This window comes from Nelumbo nucifera, chromosome 7 (assembly GCF_055504915.1).
Source record: "Nelumbo nucifera cultivar China Antique chromosome 7, China Antique-T2T, whole genome shotgun sequence".
Classification (NCBI taxonomy): Eukaryota; Viridiplantae; Streptophyta; class Magnoliopsida; order Proteales; family Nelumbonaceae; genus Nelumbo; species Nelumbo nucifera.
The window spans coordinates 59,303,476-59,331,441 of NC_142655.1; the positions used below are offsets into that span (position 1 = coordinate 59,303,476).

At 40.8% G+C, this 27,966-nt stretch overlaps 1 protein-coding gene across 4 annotated transcripts; it reads right to left on the reverse strand.

Annotated features, from left to right (window-relative positions):
* Positions 1-677: 677 nt before the first annotated feature.
* Positions 678-26,948, reverse strand: LOC104599785 (E3 ubiquitin-protein ligase RGLG4-like). Of its 4 annotated transcripts, XM_088891846.1 has the most exons (12): positions 26,585-26,947; positions 24,675-24,759; positions 7,944-8,084; positions 7,727-7,840; positions 7,373-7,470; positions 7,185-7,264; positions 6,733-6,838; positions 6,458-6,585; positions 5,965-6,130; positions 5,767-5,823; positions 5,422-5,539; positions 678-824 (listed from the first exon to the last, which is right to left on the reverse strand). In XM_088891846.1, the coding sequence occupies exons 1-11, from the start codon at positions 26,636-26,638 to the stop codon at positions 5,453-5,455; spliced, it is 1,116 nt and encodes a 371-aa protein (XP_088747972.1). In that variant the 5' UTR covers positions 26,639-26,947; the 3' UTR covers positions 678-824; positions 5,422-5,452. The 4 variants fall into 4 exon arrangements, with proteins under 4 accessions (XP_088747972.1, XP_088747974.1, XP_088747973.1 ...); XM_088891848.1 differs by lacking the exon at positions 678-824 and having other exon boundaries at positions 4,168-5,539; positions 7,944-8,019; positions 26,585-26,948; XM_088891847.1 differs by lacking the exon at positions 678-824 and having other exon boundaries at positions 4,172-5,539; positions 6,733-6,763.
* Between the last annotated feature and the right edge of the window lie 1,018 nt (positions 26,949-27,966).

Consider the following 27,966-nt stretch of genomic DNA (forward strand, 5'->3'; position numbering starts at 1 on the left):
TTATCTATGGACAGAAAACTATAGCCTATGTTCGTGTGGCTATAGCCTACAACTACGATTCAACTAATCCGTAGCTATAACTCATCTATAGCTACGGTATCTGTCCATAACCTAAGGATGGATGCAAACCATATGGACCTTTAGCCACGGGCTGAACCGTAGCTATATCCAAATCTATAACCATGGCTTTTATAAACAATAACTAAAGTCTTCCATTTATAGCTACGGTTTGTCGTAAAACCATAGCTAAATGTATCAACCTATAACCACAGTTTTTCAATTACTAAAACCGAAGTTAAATATTTTAACTTACAGCTATGGGTTTTTTTTAAACCATGGCTAAAAGATACAATCTATAGCCACAATTTCTTGAAAAACCGTAACTAGATATGCCAAGTTGTAACTATGGTTTTTTATAAAACCGAAGCTATATACATCAACCTATAGCTACGGTTTTTGAGAAACAATGGCTAAAAGCTGAAATCTATAGCCACAATTTCTTACAAAACCATAGCTAATTGTTTGAATCTAGAGAAAAATTGTGGCTACATTCTAAATAAAATAGTAAAATAACGACAATTGGAACTGCCACTTTAAAGCAACACCTGTTTTATTCATACATCACATGAAAATTATATAATAATTTTTAGCAAATGGTTATATTATTGTAATAATAAATTACATGCCATGTATAATTTGAATACATCCCTTGTTTAAAATGTATTACAAATGTCAAATTTCCCTTAAAAAATAAAGTTTTAAGTATAAAAGAATTATCCCTTGTTTTTGGCCATGCTTTAAGAGTCACTCATCACATGTTTTACCTACAAAGAAAAACAAAAAGAAATTAAAACAAGGATTACTTTGATGATCTAATTAAATATGCAATATACGATGAAAAAATTTAAAAGAAGCTACTGATATTTTGTTAATGCAAGATAAATTTTGAATTTCTAATTAAATAGGCTTGGCACACTTGTTTGACTATTTTCTTATGAGAAAGGAAAAAAATAAATAACATCTAGGTTATGATAATGATTTCAAGTTTCTTAAATTTTAGAGTTGTGTTTTACTTAATATTGATATTTCTTTACACGATAAGACATTTTAAGAAGGATGACGTGCACAAGACTCAAATGAAGTGGAATGCAGAAGAATGTGGTTATGATAGAATAGGGAAAGGTAAAAGAATGAAAGATTTAGAAAATTCTATGGATGTGAAAGTCTAAGTTGAGGGTGAAGGGGAAAGGAGGGAGGGGTGTTAGAGGAAGGTAGAGTTAAAGAGGTTTCAAGGGAAGTGGATATTGATTGGCCTATGGGCAGGCAAGTGGCAATTGGGAAGTCTCTAGCCTTTTCATTTTTTTTTTCTTTTGGGCGAATGGGTAGTGAAAAAAATAGTTGAACATTTTGAAAAAATAGAACAAAAGAATATAACAAAAGAAAAGCATTTGGGAAGATTCAACCACCTAGATCAACAGGTCGTTGACTGATTGAATGTCTTTTTTGGCTAGGGACCGGGTTTGGAGTAAAACGGAACCGGTTGCCTAGACGGTTCCCAGGCCGAACGGTTCGACCGTTCAAATCAACGACAATTTGAAAACCATGATGTCAGTGATTCATCTATCTAGATTGAATAGGTCAAACTAAGAGTGATCATTTCAACCTTGCTCGGCCCGACACCACACAACCCGGCCCAAAAATTCTAGGCTTAGGCCTAAGTTTTGTGTCTAGGCCTGGCCTAGGCCTAAGCTCACATCAATCTCATAAATTTCAAGGTTGTGCCTAGGCCTTATGCTTTAAGCCCAACCCGACCTACCTATATTTAAATATATGTATTTTATAAATAAAGTGTGTATATATGTTATGTTATATATTATATAAATAAATATTATAAAGGGACACTTAGAATATATATTATATGTAACATTCTATATTATATAATGAATAAGATAAATTTATATGCATATTTATGCTATTCAATATAAAATATTACTAGCAGGAAGCCCAAGCTAAGCACAGGCAACATTTCATTAGATATAGGAGATGTACCCCCACGTGTTAGTACCCAAAACATACCATCACCAACTATAAATATTAACTAAAAAAAAGAGAAAAAGCCACCCGATGATATTGACCTCTTGTTAGGACTCCACAATCACCCATTAGATTAGAATAGTCACATCACTAGGGGCCTGTTTGTTTTCTCTTAATTCTTAAGAGGAATATTTTAACTTTAAGAGAAAAATGGTTGTTCGTTTCCTCTTATCTCTTATCTCTTAAATATAATCATACAACTTCTTATTTTCCAATAATACCCCCAAAAAGACAAACAAAAACTCTCGTATATGGGGTCAAAATGGATATTTGATAATTTTCAGAATTCAGAATTCAAAACAACATTCTTTACATTCAGAGTTCAAAGGAAAGAAAAGTTCACCAATACCAATATACCTCTTAATGTAATTATTGCACTTTCAGATGTTAGACTTTAGAGCAAACGAACAGGCCCTAGGTTCCACCGTGATAAAAAAAAAAATTGGTAAATTAAAATTTGCATATAAGGTAAATAAAAAAAAATATTATTCTAATAAGTTGCCCAAAATTAAAAATAAAAAAAAAAAAGATCATCCCAACAGGACAACCAAATTGAAAGTTATGGCCTATACAAATTTGCATATAAGGTAAATTAAAATTGATAAAAAAAAATTGGTTGTTTACACATATATAATAGGACCGGCTCATTGATTCCCATGTTGGACTAGGTAGGTGGGCAGTTTTGGCCAATTGTTTGGAGCTAGGGGTATGATCGAACTGGCCAATGGTTGGTCAACAAGTTTTGACTTGTTCTTGTATTCAGAACCATACATATATGTCTTAAGGGTTAATTTGGTTGTGTTGAAATTAGCGCCAAATGCTAAAAAGTTAAAAAAAAAACTAAATAACCAAGTATTCAATGGATTATCCACTAAATGCTAAGTTCCTATTGGTAGTTGTAAGATACTTTTTGCAATGGATTTGATTGGGCTGTATAATTCTATAACTTCCCTTGATATGGTCTCCATAACATGACCATAATAATAATTTATTAAATCAATACTTAATTATAAAGTAATTAATATTTATTTATGAAATTAATAATAATTTAGTTTAATTAATTATCATTAATTAATTAAATAGCAATGATGAATCATATATAATTTATTATTAGTTAATTGTTTGTTGTTCATTAATAATTCATTTAAATAATTAAATTATTTTTTTATGATTAGTTTTTAATTAATTAAATAATAATTAAAATATTTATTTGTATTTTAGAAATTATTATCTTTTTATTTATGCCTATATGAAATTGTTAATAATTTATTTTCTATTTTAATTATTATGAAATAGTAATCATTAATTATTATTGTTTTCATTAATGAATTAATAATAATTTATTATTTATTAATTATTGGTCATATTTATTTATTTTAGTAATTTCCTAATTATTAATAGTAATTAATATATAATTAATATCTTTAATTAAAAATATATGATTATTACTTATTAGTTTTTCATACATTACATTATTTTTTTTATCCATTCAAGTAAATATTTACTAGTTTACTAATTTTTTATCAATTTATTAATTATTTAATATTTAACTAATTTGTAATATATTTTGCTCCTCAAGGGTAGGTTTGTCAAACATTTATGGTATCATATTTATATGACCTTATAGCTACTAATAACTAAAATCCGTGGCTATATATATATATAGCTTTTAGCCATGGGCAAAGTATTATTTAGGCACGAATAATATTGCTGTAGTTAAAGATCCAATTTCATAGTTATAACTCCGTGGCTATAGCTATAAATAGCTTTTACAAAGTGGTATTTAATCACGAACAAAATAACTGTAATTATCGGTGAGCTTAACTTATAAGGTACGGATGCGTAAAAGCCATGTTTATATGTAATTATTAGCTACGGACAAATTGTTTTTAACTACGGACAGAATCTAAAGCTTAACTTTTAGCCACGGATAAAAGATGTCCGTGATTATATCTCAACTTTTAGCTACGGTTTTTATGTCCGTAATTAAAGTAAAGTATCTATACCCCATTTTCCTGTCTTGCAAAAAAAAAAAAATCAAACATTTTGGTGATCAATTGGTTGGTATTGGTAGTTGATTCATCATGCACTTCATGGACTTGGAGCTAAATATGACTCCTTTGCTATTGCAATCACCATTGGAAACGACAGATTTATCTTATATATGCTTTTCATCACCTTTGAGAATCGCTTGTCTCATACTCAAACCATTGCATCTCTTGACACAACCCGGCCATCTTTGCCAAAATGTGGTTATTAAGAATCACAATGTGAAGCAGCCCGCTCATTCAGTGAAATACTATTGTAATATTAATTCTCAGACTTCTTGATCCAGTCTCCACCTTCCGCGTGTGCAGCAGCTGCAACCCCTAAATCTATTGATGATACATGGTTCCTAAATTCTGGTGCCACTTATCACCTTACAGTTGATCATTGGCAATGGTTCAGGTTTGTTCATTATCTATCATGGATCTTCATTAATTCCAGACATAATCAAATAAAATAATCAGAAGCAATAGCAAATAAAATAAAAGGGCTTAAGGTTTGTTCTTAACAAATAATAAATTAAGGTGCCATCTTCTTTATACAGTAGTTATATAGCTGGCACGTGCAAAAGAAATATGTGAGTATGCCTTTCCACTGGAAAATGAATGTTGAACATCATCAGCAAAATATACTCAATTTCCTTAAAACCAAGAGGAGAAAGACATGATATTGCTACTTGATTAATATACATATACTGTCCAAGGGTTTAATTTCTAGAACAAAGAATTGCACACTAAACTGGGCCCAATCTTCATGTGTTGTAAGGAATTGAAATTAATTAATATATAAGGATTGGTCCACAATTTAATGGCTTAAACTTTAGGGTTAAAGGTATTCTCCAATTCTTATTTGTAAGTCTTACATACATATACTATTTTCTTTGGCTTATTATAGTAGAGACATGAGATCAAATCCCACCACCACTAGGGTAGTGGGTTATGGATGCACCCGAGGGTTAGATTGTTGAGATGCACATGTGACTGAGTGTGGAGAAAATCTCAAGGTATTGGAAAAAAATGAGAGATGCTATACAGAGTAATCCACATCCTATGGGTTTAAAGGTGGTACAATAAAAAAAATGTTTTTGGAAACAAAAACATATCCTACATACTTTATTCATATTCGATGCTGGTCCTGTAAGAGAATTAATCCCTATACAATATCATTATCTGGCAGATTATTTTCATTTTTTCCTTACATGAACAAGAAGAAAAAGAAAGAAAGAAGAAAGAAAGAAGAAAGAAACCAGGTAAATGCACAGGATGTTTTGTATATGCTTACAATTAATTAATTTGATGACAGTGTAGTAGCTTCACCCAGTAAATAGTCGGATACGGGAAGTGATACGTCCACGGCATATGGGGCAGTTAGTGACTCTTGGCCCACACTCGGTACAGACCTGAATGCAATCAGATAATTAAGGTTCAAAGGGTGTATCGGCCTATATCGGTATTTTTTTAATTTGTTTTTTGAAATCGGTTTAAGACCCAACTATCCTCTGAATCACTGTCTGACTCGATAAAATCCCTAGAGTATCGGTAAACCATCGGCACGACCAATACGTATCAACACTTTGAACCTAGTAAAGTTATGAGAAGAAAGGGATGAGTGAAATATATAACTTACCATATGCCCACACCCGAAGGCTAAATTCTTCTCATTAGTCAAGCAAATAGGGCATGTCTGCAACAAAACGCAGAATTAATAAGCATAACCTACCACCTCAAATCTACAAGATTACAAATATTTATGAATATAATATATATATATATATATATATATATATATATAAACAGCACAACAACAGCAGAAGCATATCCTTACTCGTGTACTTTCATCTCCACCAGATGGGGCGACGTTGCTTGGCTCATGTGATGAGGCGGGGTTCAGGTTGCTTGGTTCACTACGAGTTGGCTGCAGCAGACGGCCGGTGGAAGAAACAAGAGGAGGAGGCCGGGGAACAATCTGTGTTGGACGTCCTTTGACTCTCCTGTAATGCATATTTAACACATTCACAGGTACATGTAGGTGGCAGCCACAGTTTCAAGTATCAGACAATCAGTTCCGTTTATCCCAAACTTGATTTTTGATCAAAAACTATTGAATTGGTCAGCGATTCATTGACCTAGATGATTGAACCATCAACCCATTTGATATATTCAATAGTTATTAATCATTTTTTATTTTAATTATTTTTTAATTTAAATGAACTGTTCATTAAAATCAAACAGTTGAACCATCAACTCAAAAACCGGTTCCAATTCTAAATTGGCTTTTAAAACCTTAAGATAAATAGTTTGTGACTGATAGCACATACCCAAGGATACCAAGTTCCATGGTTGCTTTGTACTGGATGGGTATCTCCATTAGTGCTGCAAGAGCAAATGCTGCTTCTTTCTCAGAGGGGCTAACATCTCTAGACATGATGTTTGTGAAGTTAACGAACTGCATGCATGCAGATGGATCATGAGATGTAGATAAGGCGCCAGAGAAGTAATTAATTAGTAGACACACTATAAAAGAAATTTAATTAGCATAGATTGCTATGCCTATGATCGAGCTACTTGTGCATTTAATTTACTACGTACGTACCTGAAAATTGTCGAACTCACGCCCTTGGATCCTATCATCAAATTTCTTCATGTCATCCCAGGGTCCGTCACCAACGCCAACAAGCACAATTGAGAGTGGATACGAACTGGTGAATAAATTAATTAAAAAATATATATATATATATAGGTGTATTAATTAATTACCCAATAAGCATTACTTCTACTTTTAGGTTTGCTTTATTTGCTTTCCATATATAATTAAGAACTGCTATTTCTAGCGAGTTCGGATCTCCTGTTCACGTTTACTTACAATACACTATCCCCATGAATTGGGAACAACTCTCCTGTATAATACTATGCAGAGGATGAGATATTCTCCATATGTGACTGCGATAAACGTGGATAGGAGATCCGGACTCATTTCTAGCAACAGACTTTGATACTTTTATTAGTATTAGTTATTCAAACTCAGTTATATACTAATACTTTTACCTTGCAGTTGCTATTGAGTTAATTGTTTTCAATTCCTGTGGGCTAAGAGCTCCCTCCATTGTATCAACACTTCTTGTAACCTTGATAAAATCCAAATGGTTACTTTTGGTAACTTGAAAAAAAAAAATACAAGAAATTCTAGAAATTAAATAAAGAACAATAATTAAAAGCTAGCTTTAATTTATTACTTGGCCATCTGCAATGATAACAAGAACATGGTATTTCCCTCCACTTTTCTCCACAATATCAATTGCAGCCTCAATTACTGGTGCAAAAGAAGTTGGCCCTGAAAAAGAGAGGGAAATGCAAAATCATAGGATTAATTAGGTGGAAACAATCTATTAAAACAATTCCCATTGTATTAATATATACACAATAAATCAATAGGTTCTACATTAGACAATTTTGAGAGTTACCCATTAATACAGAATGAATTAATAAAACTAAATAACATTAAATGGTCTTGTGTACGTAGCATGCAATCAAATCTATAAAACTGTTGTGTAAATTAAAGTGCAGGAAAATGGATAGGATGTATGTACCTGATAATCTTAAATTTGGGATAATGCGTTTATAGCAAGCCAAAACTTCTTCAAATCCATGGCAAGGTGTATGATCACTGTGAAAACTAAATACGCCTTCATCGTGGGTTGTAGCTGTGAGAGGATCAAAATAAATAAAGAAACACTCAGGAGTAGCAATCAACTCTAGAAAAAAAAAATTCAAAAATTCCGAACTTATCAAGGAACGAAAACCAACCATCACCAAATCCAAAACAAGGGATCAAATTGTCTTCATCAAAGGGAGCCAAAGTCTTTCCAATAATCATAATAACCTGCTCATATGGATTAGGTGTATCACCAATTGCATGCAGGCTCCGATTTTGAAAGGAGTTTTTGCCTTCAGTAGCAAAGTAATATATATATATATATATTAGCATCAGAGACTTGAAAATTAAGAACCAAATTAAAGTGAGATAATGACTAAAACAAATAGCCAAAAGATACAAATAGTAATCATTTTTACTATATCAATCAACTTTGTAAACATAAGACATATGCTCTTGTGAAGAGTGATGATTTGCTCTAGAAACCAGAGTTATTAAGATTAAACCTAAGAGTTAGGCAAAAAAAGGTGGAAAAGCTATCAATTCTCACAACCAATTGAACTGTCTCAGGTGAGGTTTTAATAATTTATTAATGTCCTCTAACATAACATGGAATATACAATTATAACCATCCAAGTTGAGAGGAAATTAATCACCATCATGGATGAGAATATTAAAAAAGCATTTCTTTATTGAAGTCCTTGATCAAACTACTTAAAGAGCCCTGACACAAGCAAAACAAATTAACTATTCATGTATTGATTTCCCAACAGCTGAAACTATTGGACATGACATCCTTGGTTTTCACTTCTGACAACAATTGAAGGATACATGCATATAAAATAATAAAAAGGCTGTAACTGTAGTTACAACTTACACAAATTTATTTTAGGTAGTTTGCCTAATGAAATTGAACCAATCAATCACTATACTTTATTAGTTAAATCCAATCAAGATGGCATGTTTGGGAAATCCATGAAACCTCTCATAATTAACAAAGGACAGAGTGCCAACCAAAAATCTCATAACATGAGAAGATAGATTTCACATCACAGTCCATTCAATTATGGGTTTTCCTTAACAGATTGGTAGGTGAGCTGCCACATGAGGTGAAAGGTCTCTAAGCCAAAATAAAAAGGAAGGAGAGAGAAAGGGTGGAGTGTTTTATCATGCTATATATATATATATATATAGTTTAGGGTCTCAAACCAAGGAACCAACCACAATTCCCAAAGCACCACCTAAAATGGGCAGTCCAAGACTGGTTGGGGGGTCAGTCCATGGGACCTGCAACCCACAAAGCTTAATTATGATCACTAGGAGTGGTTCCACCACAATGCCACCTAAGGTTTTAGTATACCATGCCACCAATAAGGAAAAAGATTAATCATGCTAACCAAAGCAGAGAAAAGTAATGATGCTCACAACATGACTCATAGACATATGAATGCAATTTCATGTGCTTTTGTGCCTAGCTTGAACCCTAAATTTGCATATGTAGTCAGTACTCAGTACTTGTGAAATTTACTATACACCATAAACACATGCACAAATACAAGAAAAGATTTAGAAGCAAGAGGACTTTTACATTGGTTTCTTAAAGTGTTATTTCTTACGCAATGCCAAACAGTCAAAGGGGAAACTTGAGTTATAGAAGAAGTTTAGCCTGAAATACCATTACTACAGTAACCTCATTAAAGTCCCATACGATCAAAAAAAAAAAAAAATTAAACTTCCAAACATCAAGTCAGAAAGTAAATTATTACATATTAAACATAATGATGTTCTCCAAGAATCTCCCAAATAATCTATGCAAAATAACATGTAAAGGAATGGGATCCCCCAGAAGCAGAAAATATAAAAATACTTCAAACCACAATTTTTCATTGAAAAAATCACAAGGAAAACATTTGAATCATCATCATCATCTAAGCCTTGTCTCAACTATATGAGGCCAGTTACATGAATTCTGTTTCATCAATTTGTTTTATCCAGTGATATCCATCATTAAATTATTAGTGATTAAATCATTTCTTATTACTTCCATTAAGTCCTTTTTGGTTTTTCTCCTAGATCTTTTAGTCTCTTCAACTTCTTACTGATCACTTTAAAAAAAAATGTTGTTTCTATATATACACATGACCAAACCACCTTAGTCCACTAAGTCCTTAATTTTATTATTGGTTCATTTACATCTGAATTATGGTGCATCAATTTTCATAGACTGCACCATAGATTTTGCCACATCTCAAGGTGCTAAATTAAAAGGAAAAAGAATGAAGGGTGAGGTTCTGTTTGAGTGGATATGAATGAGAAAAAACCAAAGATATAATGACAAGATGGAAGCCACCAATATACCCAACTGTTGAATAAACTTTGGAAAGTAAGTTGAAACTTGAAAGGGTAAATAAAGCAACCATAGGATGTATAGCAAAAAATTGATGAAGGAAAAACCAAAGCACCAATATACCCAACTGTTGAATAAAGTTTGAAAAGTCTGTTGAAACTTGAAAGGGTAAATAAAGCAACCATAGGCCGTATAGCAAAAATTGTTGAAGGAAAAACCAGAGCAAATTGGTTAACATAGAACTGTGCAAGAAAACTCAAAGAAAGTGACGAAAATAGTTTGCTAGGAATCAACAACATATATCATTGAGAGATGATTAAAGGTATCAATGATATTTGAAAATCCAATTTCAAATTCAAGATTCAACATAATCGAATTAAATTTAGATAATTCAAATATCATAATTAGTCAAATTCAAATAACTAATTCATTCCATTTAAGTAATCGAACCAAATTCAAATGTGACCCAATTCTGACGTAAAAAAAAAACATGGCCCGATTAAAGTTGCCATTTGATATCATGTAACAAAAAAAAAGTATTTGAAATCTATACAGAATGGAAATGGCCCTACATCTACATGGTGGACCAACTCAAATAATTATTAATTATGATAAAGCTTGGTTAGGTGTAAGGTGGGTCAGGATAAGTTCAGCATATATATGGTTAATTAGGGTAAGAAAAGGCCAATCAATTTAATGTCATATTGGACTAAGGTATTTCTTTTTTTGGTATTACAATATACGATCGTCTCAAATCAGTCCATTAATACAGGTTGGTAGAGACTGATGATCAGGGGACAGAGTTGAGTTAATGGGATTGAAGACTGATCTCTCCCTATTGCAGCATAGACAAGCAGAGGCCCACTCAATTTTATACAGAAATTAAATTAATTATAATGGGAGTGATAGGAATAGTAGACTATTAATTTGGTCAAACAGTCTCTGATATCATCTTCATGAACGGTATAAGCTCGAGTTGGGGTCTTTTACCGACAAAACATGGTCCAACATCCTACCAACTTCATTCGAGATTTGTCTTGTATGAGATATGCAATGTCAGATGATATTGGTAGGGTGTTGGAACGTATTTTCTTGTTAGGTGATCCCAACTCTAAAAACTTAAGCTATTAAATAAGATCGTTTAATTGAATAGATTTTTATTCCCTAACACTAAGCAACCAATCCACATTAGGCTGGTTGTGGCACTTGATTCAATGAGGTATCAATTGTGAGCTCTTGATGTTGCAAGAACAGTAGTCTCCTAGTTACATCTCCTTGTAATACTCCTAGTAATTTTATTTGCTGATGATAAATTTATCTTATTATTCCAAAAAAATAAAGGATAAATTTCTTAAACTACCCTTATAATTTAGCTAATTAATTAAGTATACCCCAACTGTACATTTGACTATTCTCTAATGCTTGCTGTTTTAAAAAATTACCATTGCGTTAAAATATTGAAAAAAAGGGCTGAAATGTTCGTTTTGCCCTTAAAGAACCACCATTACCAATCTTGGCATCGCAGCCCTTAAACGTGCCAATCGATTCCATTCATTTAGCGGGATACCAAATTTATAGAAATACTTTAGAAGCTCCTCCAAGCTGTTAAAGTGATGGTTTCTTTCTGGGCTCCGACCTCAGAGTAGTAGCAAATATCTTGGACATCGATCGGGGGGTATCTATTGTCCAACCACTTGGGTTCCTCGATTCTAAGAAATCCATTCCTGTTCACTTGCAAAAATCAAAGAAAGTCACCGCCTTCTCTGCCATCGCAGAAGCTGGAGATCTTCGTTCCTGCGATGAAGATGGGGACGGGAAGAGGCGAGGGATGTGCCTTCTCTGCCATCGCAGAAGCTGGAGATCTTCGTTCCTGCGATGAAGATGGGGACGGGAAGAGGCGAGGGAGGAACCCATCCACCGAATCTGGCGGGGGTGTAGCATTTGATTAGAGCTCCACCCAGAAAGACCTCCGGTAGTTAAACGTTGCTCGGACAGTTGCCGAAGATCCACATTGCTCGGAGATCATCGGTTCTCCGTTATGTTCTATTGCCATCACTCCAACTACTTGTGCCCTGAGCTGGGAGAAACAAAGGGAGGAGTCTGCCTGCAGCGGCGTTGATGAAACAGGGGAAAGAGGGAGAGAAAACAAAGGGGAAGAAGGAGATAGAGACTAAGAGAGAGAGGGGGGCTATTGTTGTCGGTTAAGGACTGAGCCAGCTTAGTTTGCTGTTGCTGAAAGGAAGATTAGGTTTATAAAAAATTATACGTCATGTATGTACGAGTTTTGATGGAATATTAACAAATGCTAAAATATTAACGAAAAGGGTAGAGCTAGTCAATTATTCGAAAAGGACCAAAACAGTAGGGGTACCATTAGATAATAGTCAAATAATAAAGGCATACTTAATCAATTAACTAAATCATAAGGATAATTTAAAAGATTTACTTAAAAATAAAAAATAAAAATGAAATGTAGCCACACTCACAGAACCATAGAAATCTAGAGCTCCACTCGTGGACTGAATTCTGACCATAGATTGATGACGGGCAGGATGGGGTTTATAGGGGGCTACTAATAGACTAAGAAGGGGTTGCAAATCAGATTTCTGAAGGGGATTAAGTCCAAAAATCCCTTTTCCATTTCTTTCAATCAAACTTACTGACTTTTTTCGTAACCTCTAGTATCAAGCCATTTGAACAAAAAAGTGAACCAACAAATCTCATATGGAAGGGCACTATAATAATTAAATTTCATCATCTGCACAATTTTCATTCATGACAAACTCAAAGAGAGGGATAGTATAGTAAATTTACAAAAAAAACATTTTAATCTCCCAGGGGGTAGACCCAGACAGGGGTCTAAAGAGTCTTTGAAAAGTCATGGTATAATTTCAAGAGATGGAGAAGTTTTAGATAATAACCCTTATAAGTTTTTACATGCATAAATATTACAATTCAATTTGGACAGATTGGATGAACCAACAAGATATATTGGATTGGACCAATCCGGTCCTAAATATTTATTAAATTGGATTAGACCTGGTCCATCTGTAATAAATTTATATTAGACCGGAATGGATTTTGATGTTGCGCAATCCGGGCACTCCTAACTGGCAGCTAACTGCCTCCTCGCTGGCGACGGACGGTACCTAAGAAGAGAGCGGTGAAGGATTCCCGGGGGGACTTGCCCGGTGGGAATACTCCGATGCTTAAGTTAGAACGCTGGAGAAAGTAGTAAAGAGTGTAAAGAAGGCTAAGAGTGTAGGTCGCGCTAGATCACTGAGTTAGCTCGAGAGAAAGTTCGAGATATTCAAAATAAGATATCAGATATTCGAGAGAGCCATTTCCTTCAACTAGGGGGCTCTTATATATGAGCGTTCTTGTCAAATCGGGCGTAACCGCCACTGGATCTCTGTGGCAGCCGTTATCTGCCAGGGCTGCGCAGGTAACCGTTGCAATGTACTACCCAATTGGATGAGTGACACATCCCGGAAGGACAAACACGCCACCACCTGTCAAGAGACGTGGGCGCAGACTCGTCGGGCTGGCAGGGACTGCGCCGTCAGTCAGGAGACGTGGCGCAGTCTGACGGGTACGGTTTTGTCAGATAGAAGCTTCCTGAAAACATCGCGCCGCTTAGTAGCGAGCTGCCCTGTAGCGAGCTATCCTGTCGCGAGCTACCTTGTAGCGACCCTTGAGGCAGTTTTTCTACCTATGTATTGGAGCGAGCTGGTTATCCTAGCTCGCGAGCTGGGGTAGACTCGTCTTGGAGTATTCCCTTTTAGTACACCGGGGGTCCTCGAGCTCGCGCTGTAGCGAGCTCCCCCTGTAGCGAGCCATGACGTAGCGAGCTGTCCTGCGGACTCGTTACTTAGTCGCGGTTAGGCTGTGATGCTGAGCTATTACTTATGCTGAGTCATGTCCAGTGTCACTGTCTCAAGGGGTTGGGTCAAATCACCCTCCATCAATTGCCCCCTACTCCTCGGGCTAAGAGTATTACCTTTGCGTGAGGAGTTCATGAAGTGTGACGGGTGGATTTGACCGAAGTTCAAACTTGATTGATTGCTCGCATTAAATGTGCGTGCGGAATTCAAGGGATTTCTGACTTCGAATGCCGAGAAATGCGCCAAAGCGGCTCTTAACTTCGGAGGTCGTGCAGCCATCATTACCTCAATCATGGAAGACGTGCAGCCAGTCACATTTCAATTTCGGAAGACGTGCGATCAGCTTGACTGTGGACCGTCAGATCTGTCTCAATCCGAGCCGCTGATTTGAGGGCACAGTAGCTATAAATAGAGGGCCCCAGGCCTCACTTTCTTTTACGCTAACTTGCCTTGTCTTCAGATTATGAGGTCGCTTCTCCATCTAGCTGCCTGAGCTCTTTTCCCGTTCACATCGTCTCTTCTTTTCTGGTGAGTCTTATCATCTTGTCAATATGTCTGGATATCCGTACCACATCTATTCCCGGGACGGAAACCAGGATGACGCCCCCTCGAGCTCAGGCTCCGAAGTCTCAGGAGGCCTTCGGCGAGACGGCTTCCACTTCTTAGGGTAGGGAGCCCAACAGCTTCGGTCCCTCCTCTATGTCGATGGAGAGACTTAGATCTTTAGTTCTTCATTTTAACCTTCCCGGAGACCTCATCTACAGTCTCCCTTCTGGTAACTTTCCCTGTGAGCATGGTCCCAACGAGATAGTGATCTTTCAGGAACAGTTCGAGGCTGGCTTGCGTCTTCCTCTGCATCCTCTGATAGTGGAGGTTTTGAACCATTTCATTGTCACCATTGACCAGCTTCACCCCAACTTCATTTGAAATGTAGTTGGGACTATTTCCCTGTTTTATGAGTACTATCTTCCCCTCAATCTTGATATCCTCTCCACCATCCTCTGCATCAAGAATGCTTCTCCCGGAACGCCTCCAGAAAGGCGTTCCTACTATTTTTCTCCCCACCGTGGCTTCAAGCTCTTATACGAGTTGCCGAATAGGATCCCGGCCTGGAAGCGGGACTATTTTGTTGTTCGCAACCCCGAAGGGTGGCCCTTCCCAACTCACTGGAGGGCCGCCATCCAGGATTCAGGGGTTGAGCTGGACCCCGAAGTTCGGAAAACGCTGCAGTCCTGGGCAGCTGTTGGCTTCCATTGGTCGGACTACTTGACCGAGGAGAAGCTCGTGCAGGCCGGTCTGAGCCCAGGTAGGTTGCCTTTTAGGTCGCGTAGTGCCTTGTAAATTTTTTTTTTTTTACTGGACTAATACCTTGTGGTTTTTTGGCAGCCATCATGTCACGTGTTGGCGCGCGCCGCCTTCTTTCCAGCAACCAGAAGCGTAAGGCGAAGAGGTCGCGTTCTGACCAAGCCTCCACTTCTGGGGGTGTTGAGTTCGAGTCTACTGACCTGGTCTTCGCTTCTCCACCACCTGAGGTTCCACCAGTCCCACTCGAGGGAGTCACCACGGAAGGTGGCGCAGAAGGGCCCGAGCTCCCGGCGCAAGGGTAGTTTCCTTCATCTAGGCCATTCCGCCCCTTCCCCTTCCCGTAGTTCCCTACCAGGAACTAGGAGGGTGTCAATGACTACATCGTGGCTGCATGAAAGAGCCGAAGGGCGATCTGCCACGAGGAGGTCGCTAGCTGGGGAGAGATGGACCCCAAAGAGCTCGCCAGGTTTGCCTCCGCCCACTACATGGTGGTAAGTGTCCTTTCTCTTCCTTCTTTCTTTTTTCACCTTTTCTCTTTTCTGACCTAAGTCTCCTGTTGGCAGGTGAACTCCGCAATCCACGCCAAGGCCCTCCAGACCAACATCCACTCCGGCGATGCTCGTGCTCAAAGGTCAACCGTGTAGAAGCTCTAGGGCGAGCTCGACCGGGCCCGAGGTGAAGTCCTTCAGGCTCAAAAGGGGAGCAAGGTCCAGGAGCTACTCGTCCGGGACCAGGAGGCGCAAATCACCAGGCTTTCTGAGGAGAGCGCTCGCTATCGGGAGGAGTCGTCAAGGGTGGCGGCGGAGAGGGAGCTTCTTCACCAGCAAGTTCGAGACTTGGAGTCTACGCTTCAGGATCAAACTCAGAACTTTGACACCAAGGTGGAGGTCGAGCGGGCTAAAGCGGTCTGGGACTTCAAGGACTCCCAAGAGTATCACAACCTCCAGTGGAGTATGGCTCGAGCTCGTACCGCTCCGGATTCAAGATCTGCCGCTGGTTGGTCCGAAAGAAGTTCTCTGGGCTCAACCTCGACGGCATAATGATGAAGGGCCTGGATCCTGAGATGGCAAACCAGGCGGAGGAGGAGGAGCCTGACTCCCCGGAGGATGATGACGAGGTGGAGGAGGTGGACCCATGAGGCTGGCGGCTCTTCTATTTTTTTTTCTTCTGACTGAATTCTGGTGGTTCCCGGGTGTCAGAACCCGGTTTTTAAAATCTCTTTCTTGGGCGGTTGTGCCCTATTTACTTTTGTTGAACTCTCTCCAGGCTGTTAAGCCCGATTTTTATTTATGAATTAGTAATAGAATTTTTCTTTTTCTACTAAGTATGGTGTGCTCTTTATTTTCTGCCGAAGCGGTTTCATCACTTGGCCTGTTAGAGCTACATACCCAAAGTAGGATTTTTCGGTAGTTGTTACCCCGAGCTATCCCTTAATGCTTGAGGTATTTTTATAGTATACCCCGAAGTAATTACCATGTATGCCCGAACTGTATGTTCGTAGGTTGTTCCTTGTTAGGTTCAGCCAATATACTAAGACGAGCTATGCTTCATAGGGTTCAGACCCGAGCATCCTACGCCTCTGATACTTAATACTTTTCCTTTATTGGTGAAGCGGCTAAGTCTTCCATCATGTCGAGGTCTTAGTTAGCTTGGTGTTTTAGCCCTTAGGCTGAGGGAGTGACTTATACTCCACTCTTGGAGTTCGCCCATGCCATGGAGGCAACTGGGTCTCATTACACCAAGGTCGTGTTAGCTCGGCATTTTGGCCCTTAGGCTCTAAGAGTGACTCGTAGTCTACTCAGTAGTTCGCCCATGCCATAGAGGCGACTGGGTCTTATCGCGCCGAGGTCTTTGTTAGCTCGGCATTTTTTACCCTTAGGCTCTAAGAGTGACTCGTAGTCTACTCATTAGTTCGCCCATGCCATAGAGGCGACTGGGTCTTATCGCGCCGAGGTCTTTGTTAGCTCGACATTTTTGGCCCTTAGGCTCTGACAGTGACTTGTGGTTTACTCAGAAGTTACAAGTAATACTGCCTTAAGTTGACAATATTCCATGCCCGAGGTACATGTCCCCTTCAAGGGTTTCGAGCTCGTATGTTCCTTCCCTGAGCACCCGTTTCACTCGGTAGGGTCATTCCCAATTTGGTCTGAGCTTGCCAACGCCGGGCTCAAATACCATAACTTTATGAAGGACCAAGTCGCCGATGCAGAGGTTCCGCTTCTTGACCCTGGTGCTATAGTACCGAGCTACTCTTTGCTGGTAAGCTGTGATCCTGATATATGCGAGGTCCCTTACTTCGTCGAGTAGGTCGAGGTTGGTATGTAGCTCGTCTTCATTTGTCTTATCATCATACGCTTCTAGCCGTAGCGAGGGAACCTCGATCTCAGCTGGGATGACCGCTTCGGTGACGTAGGTGAGGTTGAAGGGGGTCTCTCCTGTGGCGGTCTTCTCTGTGGTTCGGTAAGCCCATAGAACATTGGGTAGCTCGTCTGCCCATAGTCCTTTAGCTCGTTCTAATTGTGCCTTCAGTCCACGGAGGATAGATCTGTTCGTGACTTCTGCTTGACTGTTTGCTTGAGGGTGTGCAACTGAAGTGAAGTTCTGTCGGATCCTCATGTCTTGGCACTAGTTCTAGAATTTAATGTCCTTGAACTTCTTACCGTTATCAGAAATCAGTACCCAAGGTAACCCGAAGCGGCACACTATGTTCTTCCAAAAGAAGTTCTGGACGTTTCGAGCTGTGATTATCACAAGAGGTTCAACTTATACTCACTTGGTGAAATAATCCACTGCTACCACTAGGAACTTCCTCTGGCCTGTCGCTGGTGGAAATGGTCCGAGTATATCGATGCCCCATTGTGCGAAAGGCTACGGGCTGGTGAGATACTTGAGGTCAGCAGCGGGCTGATGGTGGATATTGGCGTGCTTCTGGCACTTGTCACACTTTCTGACGAGCTCAATAGAATTTGCTTTCATTGTTGGCCAGTAGTACCCCTGTCGTAGTGCTTTTTGGGCGAGGGCCCTGCCTCCCAAGTGTCCACCGCACAGGCCCTCATGAGTGTCGCGAAGTACGAGCTCGGCTTCGGAAGGTCACAAGCAGCGCAAGTAGGGGAGCGTGTAGGATCTTCAATACATTCGTTCGTCTATCATGACGTATTTGGCCGCCTGACGCTCTACCCTTCTAACGGCATTGCGATCTGCAGGGAGTGTCTAGTGTAGCAGGAAGCTCGCGAGCGGGTCAATCCAGCTCAGCTCTGCTTGACCGGCAGGAGCGACCTCCTCTGCCCCCCCCCCCCCCCCGAGAATGCTAGGCCGAGGCAGATTCTCTATGTACACGGTTCTCATGGTGTTATCACTGGTGCTGGCTAACCGGGACAGGGCGTCGGCCTCAGCGTTCTCCGACCTCGGGACTTGTCTGATGAAGTGTGACTGGAAGTTGAGCAGAGCCTCTCTTGCTTTGGCTAAGTAGGCTATCATAGTCGGTTCGCGAGCTTCGTATTCGCCTGTGATTTGATTGACCATGAGCTGGGAATCGCTGTAGATGACGATATGGTTGGCATTCACTTCTTTGGCTAGAGCCAACCCGGCTATCAACGCTTCGTACTCTGCTTCATTGTTGGATGCCGCGAACTTGAAGCGTAGTGCGTACTCCAACTTTGTGCCACTTGGGTCGTATAGAACGATTTCGGCTCTGCTACCCTGCAGGTTCGAGGAGCCATCTACGTGAAGGATCCAGGGCTCCTCATCCCAGTTCGCACTTGGCCTCACTAGGAGAGATGCCGCACTGGCTGCTACCTCACGGTGCTCGGACTCAACCGGCCTGGGAGCTTCAAGCTCGCCCGAACTAGGGGCCTCGTGCTCAACCGGCCTAGGGACTTCGGAGCTGAAAGTGCAATCCGCGATGAAGTCTGCTAAGGCTTGGGCCTTAATAGAAGTTCGCGGCTTGTATTGGAGGTCGTACTCGTTGAGCTCAATGGCCCACTTCGTCAATCGACCAGAGACCTCGGGCTTGAGCAGAACTTGCCTCAGAGGTTTGTTGGTGAGGACGACAACAGTATGAGCTTGGAAGTTTGGACAGAGTTTTCAGGCTGCAATAACCAGTGCGTAGACCAGCTTTTCTATCTCCGGACATCTTGTCTTTGCTCCCTACAACACTTTACTAACATAGTAGATAGGTTGTTGGACCCGATCTACCTCTTTTATTTGTACCGAGCTGACCACTTCATCACTTGCTGAGAGGTACCACTCTAAAACGTTGCCCTGCTCGGGCCGGGTTAAAACCGATATGCTAGCTAGGTACTTTTTGAGCTCGTCGAACACGAGCTGGCAATCTTGGGTCCATTCAAACCCTTTGCTTTTAATTGCCTTAAAGAAAGGTAGGCAACGGTCTGCCGACTTGGACATGAAGCGGCTCAGGGCGGCTATTCGGCCATTCAGCCTTTGAACCTCCTTCATTTTTCGGGGTGGTCTCATGTCTAGGATGACCTTTATTTTGTCCGGGTTGGCTTCAATGATGCGCCGGTTAACAATGTATCCCAGGAATTTACCCGAGGTGACACCGAAGACACACTTATTCGGGTTCAACTTCATATTAAATCTACGTAGAATTTCAAAAACTAAATTCAAGTCTTGTATTAAGTTGCATGAAAACTGGGTTTTGACGACCATGTCGTCTACATAACACTCTATTTTTTGGCCAATCAATGGCTCAAACAACTTATTTACAAGTCTTTGAAAGGTTGCCCCGACATTTTTTAGCCCAAAGGGCATGACCTTGTAGCAGTACAGGCCAAGCTCGGTTATGAAGGCAATCTTTTCTTCATCTGTCGGGTCCATCCTGATCTAGTTTTAGCCCGAGTAGGCGTCTAAAAAGCTCAGCAACTCATGCCCTGAGGTCGCGTTCACCAAACGGTCGATCTTGGGAAGTGGGAAGCAGTCCTTCGGGCAAGCTCGGTTCAGGTCGGTGTAGTCGACGCACATGCGCCATTTACCGTTAGCCTTTTTCACCAGAACGGGATTGGCCATCCAGCTCGGGTAATGGACTTCCCTAATAAAATCAGCTGCAAGGAGCTTCCCGACCTCCTCGTCGACTGCCCTCCATCGCTCTGGGGCTAGGTTGCATTTCTTCTGTCTAACGGGCCTAACTACAAGATCAGTATTAAGCTTATGAGTTATAATGCTAGGGTCTATGCCGGGCATTTCTGCCGCGGACCATGCAAAAACATCTAAATTTTTGAGTAAAAGGCGTACCAATTTAGATCGCAGAGGCTCCTCAATGGAAGCACCGATCTGGAGTGTTCGGGCTGGGTCCTCCGTCGAGGCTGTGAGGGAGACGGTCTCTTCTATGGGTGCAGCTCGCTCCTCGCTCCAGCTCGAGGTCATCGGCCACCTTGGCTTTCCCTTTAAGGGCAGCGATGTAGCATTTGCGAGACTCAAGCTGGTCACCTCGCGCTATCCCGATTCCAAAGTTCGTGGGGAACTTCATGGCCAAGTAGAAAGTGGACACCACAGCCCGTAAGGCATGGGTAATCGGCTGACCTACTATGGCGTTATACGGGGAGGGGGTTGCGACCACTAAGAAATCGTGGTTGAGCCTCACTATGCTAGGCCAAGTGCCGACTTCCACAGGTACTGTGATCCTTCCCAGGGGCCTAACTTCCTCTCCACTAAAGCCTACCAAGGGAGTGTTCGCGGGCTTCAGGTCGCTCTCATGGAGCTGAAGTTGGTCGAAGGCTACTTTGAAGAGGATGTCTGTTGAGCTGCCTGAGTCGACGAGGACGCGCCTGACTTCAAAGTCATTGATCTTCATCTTTATGACGAGCGCATCATCATGGGGGTAGTGGACCCCGCGCGCATCATCTTTTGTGAAGAAGATTGGGTCTTCCATCCTTGGCCGCTTCGGGGGGTTCTGTTCCTCCCTGGCAGCCTCGCGAGCTGATGTCCGAGCTGCGGCTGAGGTGCAGCCCGCTACAATCGATCCTCCGACTATCACATGGATGGTCCCCGAACTGGTCTCTCTTCGGGGGGCTGCTTCTGCGGCTGACTCATCGCGGAGATTTTTACAGCTCTCGGTGCTATGACCGTGGTCTTTATGAAAACTACAATACAAATTTTTATTTCTAACATTAGGGTCCGCCTTCAGCCGAGGTGGCCACTTCACATACGGGGCGTCCTTGATCGCCATGAGGATCTCGGCCCGCTTCGCGTTGAGGGGCGTGTAGTCCCTTACTACTGCTGGAGCTCAGAAAGGCTAATTTGGCTTTGCCCCCCGAGCTTGGTCCTTCTTCTTCTTGCTGTCACCCTGAGTTGAGGGCTCTGGTTCCCTTTTTCTTTTCTCGAGGGTCTACTCGCCCTTCTGGTTGATCTCTTCCTCCATCCCGATAAACCAATCTGCGAGCTTGAGGAACTCGATTACGGTCTTGGGCTTATTGACGACCATGTTTCACTTGAACTCTTTGTGGATAATACCTCGCTTGGCTGCGGTGAGGTGAACTGTGGGGTCCAGATCGGGTATCTATAGACAAGCGTCATTAAACCGTTTGATGTAACTCCGAATGGACTCCCCTTCCTTTTGAACTATGCCGAGGAGGCTTTCTTGAGTTCTTGGGCACCTCTTGCTGGTGACAAAGTGGGAGGTGAAAACTTGCACGAACTGTGCCCAACTTCTGATCGAACCAGGTGCGAGGTTTCGGTACCATGTGCGGGCTACCCCTTTGAAGGTGGTGGAGAAGGCCACGCACATGCAAGATTCACTGGCCCTTACCAGGTGCATCTAGGACTGGAAGGCATCCACATGATCATTCGGATCGAAGGATCCATCATACTTGTCCAGTGGAGGGAGCTTCAAGTCACTTGGCATGAGGACAACAAGAAGTTCTGTAGACAGTGGGGAAGGAACTGAGAGGAGAGGAGTAGCTTTTACTTCACCTGAGCTCACCTCCTCTTTAACTTTGAGCTCGGGCAAGACACGGGTAGCAGTTCGGCGAGCTCGTCGGCGTCTTCGTTGCTGCTTTGTCGGCTCAGTGTTGGTGTTGCTTGCTTCAGTGTTACCGAGCTCGATGGGCTTGGACTGCTGGTGGTAGCTCTGGACCGAAGGGCCCTGCCTGGTGTCTGCGGATAGAACCTCAAACGGATTTTCTGCGAGCGAGAGCTCGAACTGCGAGTGCTGGGGCGATACGGCCTTGACTGGCTGGGAGGCCCCCGACCTGCCCATAGGCTGCGAGGCGGGGGTGATTGACCTCTCCTTTCTGCCATGGGAAGAGGCTTGGCTCTTGGAGAGATCCTGGGCCTGAGAGGCTTCTCCCTGGCGAGGTCATTCGCTCCGGCAGGAGGGCTTGGTCTACTTCGAGGCCGGGTGCCAAGGAGGGAGTGGCTGCTGGGCCTGAGGCAAGGAAGGGAACTGCTGCTGATACTGGTACTGAGAGACCTGATGCAGCATTTGTTGCTGGTAGAGTTGGAACTGCTGGAACTGCTGCATTTGAGCTTGCATGGCTCGCATGCACTGCACTAAGTCTTCCAACTGATTCCGGTTGGTCACTGGGGGCACAACCGAAGGTTCAGCAAAGGTCACTCCAACCGTGGAAGGGAGTGGAGCGTTCATGGGTGCCACTGTGAGAGGCACATTTAGGCTGGGGATCCCATCCACAGAGAGGGGGACGGTGAACTGTCCGATACAGACAGTGGGAAGCTGGAGTTGCTCTCTAGAAGCATTCTGGTTGGCAACACACCTGGCGTTGCTGGAGGAGGCCATGAATGCTAAGTTCTCGAAAGGAAAATGTAGAAACTTAGAGGAAGGTTTTTTTTTAAGCGTTTTCCACAGACGACGCCAAATGATGCTACGCAATCCGGGCACTCCTAGCTGGCAGCTGACTAGCTCCTCGCTGGCGACGGACGGTACCTGAGAAGAGAGCGGTGAAGGATTCCCGGGGGAACTTGCCCGGTGGGAATACTTCGATGCTTAAGTTAGAACGCTGGAGAAAGTAGTAAAGAGTGTAGGTCGCGCTAGATCACTGAGTTAACTCAAGAGAAAGTTCAAGATATTCAAGATAAGATATCAGATATTCGAGAGAGCCCTTTCCTTCAACTAGGGGGCTCTTATATATGAGCGTTCTTGTCAAATCGGGCGTAACTGCCACTGGACCTTTGTCGCTGTCGTTATCTGCCAGGGCTGCGCAGGTAACCGTTGCAGTGTACTACCCAATCGGATGAGTGACACGTCCCGGAAGGACAGACACACCACCACTTGTCGAGAGACGTGGGCGCGGACTCGTCGGGCTGACAGGGACTGTGCCGTCGGTCAGGAGACGTGGCGCAGTCTGATGGGTACGGTCTTGTCAGATAGAAGCTTCCTGAAAACATCGCGTCGCTTAGTAGCGAGCTGCCCTGTAGCGAGCTATCCTGTTGCGAGCTACCCTGTAGCGAGCTCCTGAGGGTATTGCGAGGTGGTTCCTCTTGAAGTGGCCCTTGAGGCAGTTTTTCTATCTAAGTATTGGAGCGAGCTGGTTATCCTAGCTCACGAGTTGAGGTAGACTCGTCTTGGAGTATTCCCTTTTAGTACACCGGGGGTCCTCGAGCTCGCGTTGTAGCGAGCTCCCCCTATAGCGAGATCCCCCTGTAACGAGCCATGACGTAGCAAGCTGTCCTGCGGACTCGTTACTTAGTCGCGGTCAGGCTGTGATGCTGAGTTGTTACTTGTGTTGAGTCATGTCCACGTGTCACTGTCTCAAGGGGTCGGGTCAAATCACCCTCCATCAGATTTATCCAATATCTGGTCCACCGATATAAGATAAAAATATAGGTGTTAATGGACCGGGTTTGGATTGAAACCAATCTAAATCAAAATGAATTTATACAGATTGGACGATTCATACATTGAATTGGACCGATCCAAAATGGTCCAAAATATTCATTGGATTGAATTAGACCTGGTCCATTTATAATGGACTCACATTGGACTGGACCGAATTGGACCAAATCCAGTCCAATTGACACCCCTACTTGTATCCATATTCAATCCAGTAATAAACAAACTAATCAATTTGGATCACCTCTAACCAGATCAAATTCAAATTCAAACACAGATGCCATTTACAGCCCAATGAAGAAACCCTTTTTAGAGTTATACAATGTATGCCAAAAACCAACCAAAATGCACGACTGGAAGAATTCTTTATTGATGAAATGAAAACCATAAAATTGCTAAGGCTCAGTTTGGAAAGGGTACAAATACAAATATGTACATTGCAAATACATACAAAATACAAGGTTTTTGCACTTACATACTTGTATTGGTACTCTTTCTAAACTGAGCATAAGGGTAAATGAGGAATCAAAAGATTAGAACAAACCTGTCCATTCATTGCTTTTCGTGAAATCAATTCCAAGAATAAGATTTGACGACTCTAGACCAGAACCTCGCAAAGCAGAAGAAACCTGTGGAAGGAAAATGTTGATCAGGATGCTTAGAAGATGTAAATATGATGATGGATGCAATCTTACCAATTAGGAAAAAAACTGCATGTTAGTGGTACCTAGACCTGTTCACGGACCAGGTTTCGGGCTCGGCTTATCTAGAAGTGTCAATTGGACTGGATTTGGTCCAATCCGATCCAATCCAATATTAGTTTACTTATAAATGGATTAGACTCAATTCAATCTGATCCAATACATACTACAAGAAAAACAATATAGACCGACAGTAAAAATAAAACATAAAAAACATAATAAAGAGTAAAAATGAAAAATGAAAATCAGGTTTTTTAGTAAAACATTATCGTCATCCTCATTTTTATAAATGGTATAGAGATTAGATTGTTTATGCCTTTATAAAGTGATTTCTTTATATTTTCTTTGGTTAATAAGTTGTAGCATGCGATCATTTCTATCAATTGAAAGTTGAAACTATAGAGAGAGATTCGTTTATACTAAGGAAAAGTTTGAACCACACCCGAACCAATTATCAATCAGTTCTACAAGATAGGCCACAACCGAACTAATTATTATCCCGGGTAAATGAATGTGACCTATTATACATTTATACTTGAAATCTACAATTAGCAATGATAATTACAACTTAAAAAATATAACCTTAATAAAAATGACACTAATTAAATAATAAACTGTTTATACGTTGATAAAAGAAGTATTTTTAGCTAAAATCATGAAATATATCCACAAATGAAATTATCTAAAAGTAAGAAAGAAAGAGAAGAGAGAAAAAGATACAAAGCGACAGGCATAAACAAAAAACTAAGCTCATAACTCGCCAAAGTATTCACACAAAACAGAACATATCACCTGGCCCACTGCTTAGACTTTCACACAGACTCAAAGCTATAGTGATGGCAATTTTCCCCATAAAATTAGAAAGGGTTTTTCCTAAGCTTAAATGGGGATAGGGTGGGAATGGGAAAAATATTTTTGCCCTGAACCAGGGATGTGGGAGGACAGCATTTGTATATAATTCCTCAAATACGTCCCAAATCCAATGGTAAATTAATAAAATATCCCTAGATTTAATATCAATTTTTAAAACATTTTTATGTTTTCCCCAAATTCTTAAAATCTTAGATCTTATAATTTCATTTCTAGACTATCCCCAAATTGTCATAATTGAATTCTTAAAAGACGTAAAAATTCTCATAATGCTATTTATAAAATATCCACCAATTAAATTATTTTTAGGTGATTGGGGCGGGGAAAATGTGGGGATAAGGTACATGAACACCATCTTGATCTTGACTATGTTTCCGCAAGCAAAACCCAAGCCAATTTATTAACTATATAACTGGTTTGGGTCTTAATTGGTCCGGAACAGCAAAAACTGGTATCTGATCCAATTATTAAGTGGAAAACAAACTGCACAACCATAACCAATATGATCGGTTCGATCAATTTGGTTCTATCAGGTAAACCCGACCCATTGAGAGCTCTAGATTTAGCATTGTTTTGTAAAAAAAAAAAAAAAAGGAAAATGCATATAATAAAAATGTTTAAAATATCAAAAAATTGTTATTTTGTAGTGCATATTTTAGTTTATGTAATTCTATTTTCAAATGTGGCTCAAAATAAAAAGCTCCCATGTTGCCCTGCCATGAGCCGAGCCTGATGCTTGCTTCATTAATAGAAGAACTAGTAGGAAGATCAAATGTCTTGATCTCCACATATTGTGCACTGTGATCGCGTAATATATATGACAGACACAGAGTATCTAATCTGTTTATAACCATTTAAACAAAGAGAAGGAAAGAAAGAGGACCTGTTCGAGACTACTGAAATTATCTGGAATGTAGGAGTACTTTTTGCTGATCATAGCTCGTTTCCTCACTGAAACACCAGAAGTAAGGCCGCCGATTGAGATGTATTCGTTGGTTGTGAGCCTGAGATACCATGATCACCATTTCTGTAGTAGTTAATGGTGTTGCGCAGGCGTCTGAGAGCATTTCCCCTAGAAGTAATCAATTCCCAGTGATTTTATTGCCAAGTAAATAATCAAATCCTCCACCAACCAGAGCCAGAGATCTCAAACGCTAGCTCAAGCTTTCATTCATCGCTGTGGTTCTGGGTCTATTGACTACCACGATTAATTGCAGGAGAATTGATTCTCTCTTCATTTCTTTTTTATAAATTAAAGATTTTCGCTTTCTGGATTCCTTCCTTTCGCTTGTAAGTATGTTTCGGTGGTTTGGCCATGGCAAGTGGAGGATAGAGGAATCTCTTTGCTTCATCTTTACTCATTGGTTTGATACACGTACATTTCAATATAGTTGATGTGTTTAGACGTGTACACGCATTCGTGAACTAGACTTCTGATCTGTTGTATGACAATTGGAATAACGAGGGAGAATCAACCTATAAAGAGGTCGATTATATCCAAGTGCAAAATTGAATTCACGATTAAGGGTGTCAATGGACCGGTTTTGGATTGGTCCTCAGTCTAAAATTAATTTGGACGGATTGGATGCACTAACAAGACATTTTAGATTGGATTAATCCAATCCATAATATTTATTAGACTGGATTGGACCTGGTCTGTCAGTAATAAATTTATATTAGATTGAAATGGATTAATCCAATATATGGTTTATTGATATAAGATAAGAATATAGGTATTAATGGACTGGGTTTGGGTTGAAACCAATCTAAATCAAAACGAATTTAGAAAGATTGGACGATTCAGACATTGAATTGGACCAATCCAAAATGGTTGAAAATATTTATTAGATTAGATTGGAACTCATCCATTTATAATGGACTCACATTAGACTGAATCGGATTGGACCAAATCCAGTCCAATAGACACCCCTATTCACGATGAAGCCTTCATCCACGGACCAATGAATAATCTACTTTGGGTCCTTCTGGTTTAATGGAAAGAATACACATATAGCAGGCCTATATCACTATATTAATCTGATCATCAGATGAGAGACTCTAGATATTCCATATATATACCTCAATTGAATTATATGCTTTTAAGAAGTTTGATCGTCCCTAGCTAGAGATCAGCGGCTTCAGTGCTCACACCATTCACACAACTTTTTACAGCCGTGCATTGAGAATATCTCTGTGATTGTATGTTTTTTAAATGGGGAGATATTCCCAATGCCAGGTTACAAGGAACTGTGTGAATGATGTGAG

Bases quoted from the DNA above. Each gene is read 5' to 3' on its own strand.
- LOC104599785 (XM_088891846.1), bottom strand. From the start codon at position 26,638: ATGATCAGCAAAAAGTACTCCTACATTCCAGATAATTTCAGTAGTCTC. The intron at 7,841-7,943 runs GTTGGTTTTCGT...ATCCTCTCACAG, and splicing joins TTGTTTTGGATTTGGTGATG to CTACAACCCACGATGAAGGC. The intron at 6,131-6,457 runs GTATGTGCTATC...TATGCATTACAG, and splicing joins ATGGAACTTGGTATCCTTGG to GAGAGTCAAAGGACGTCCAA.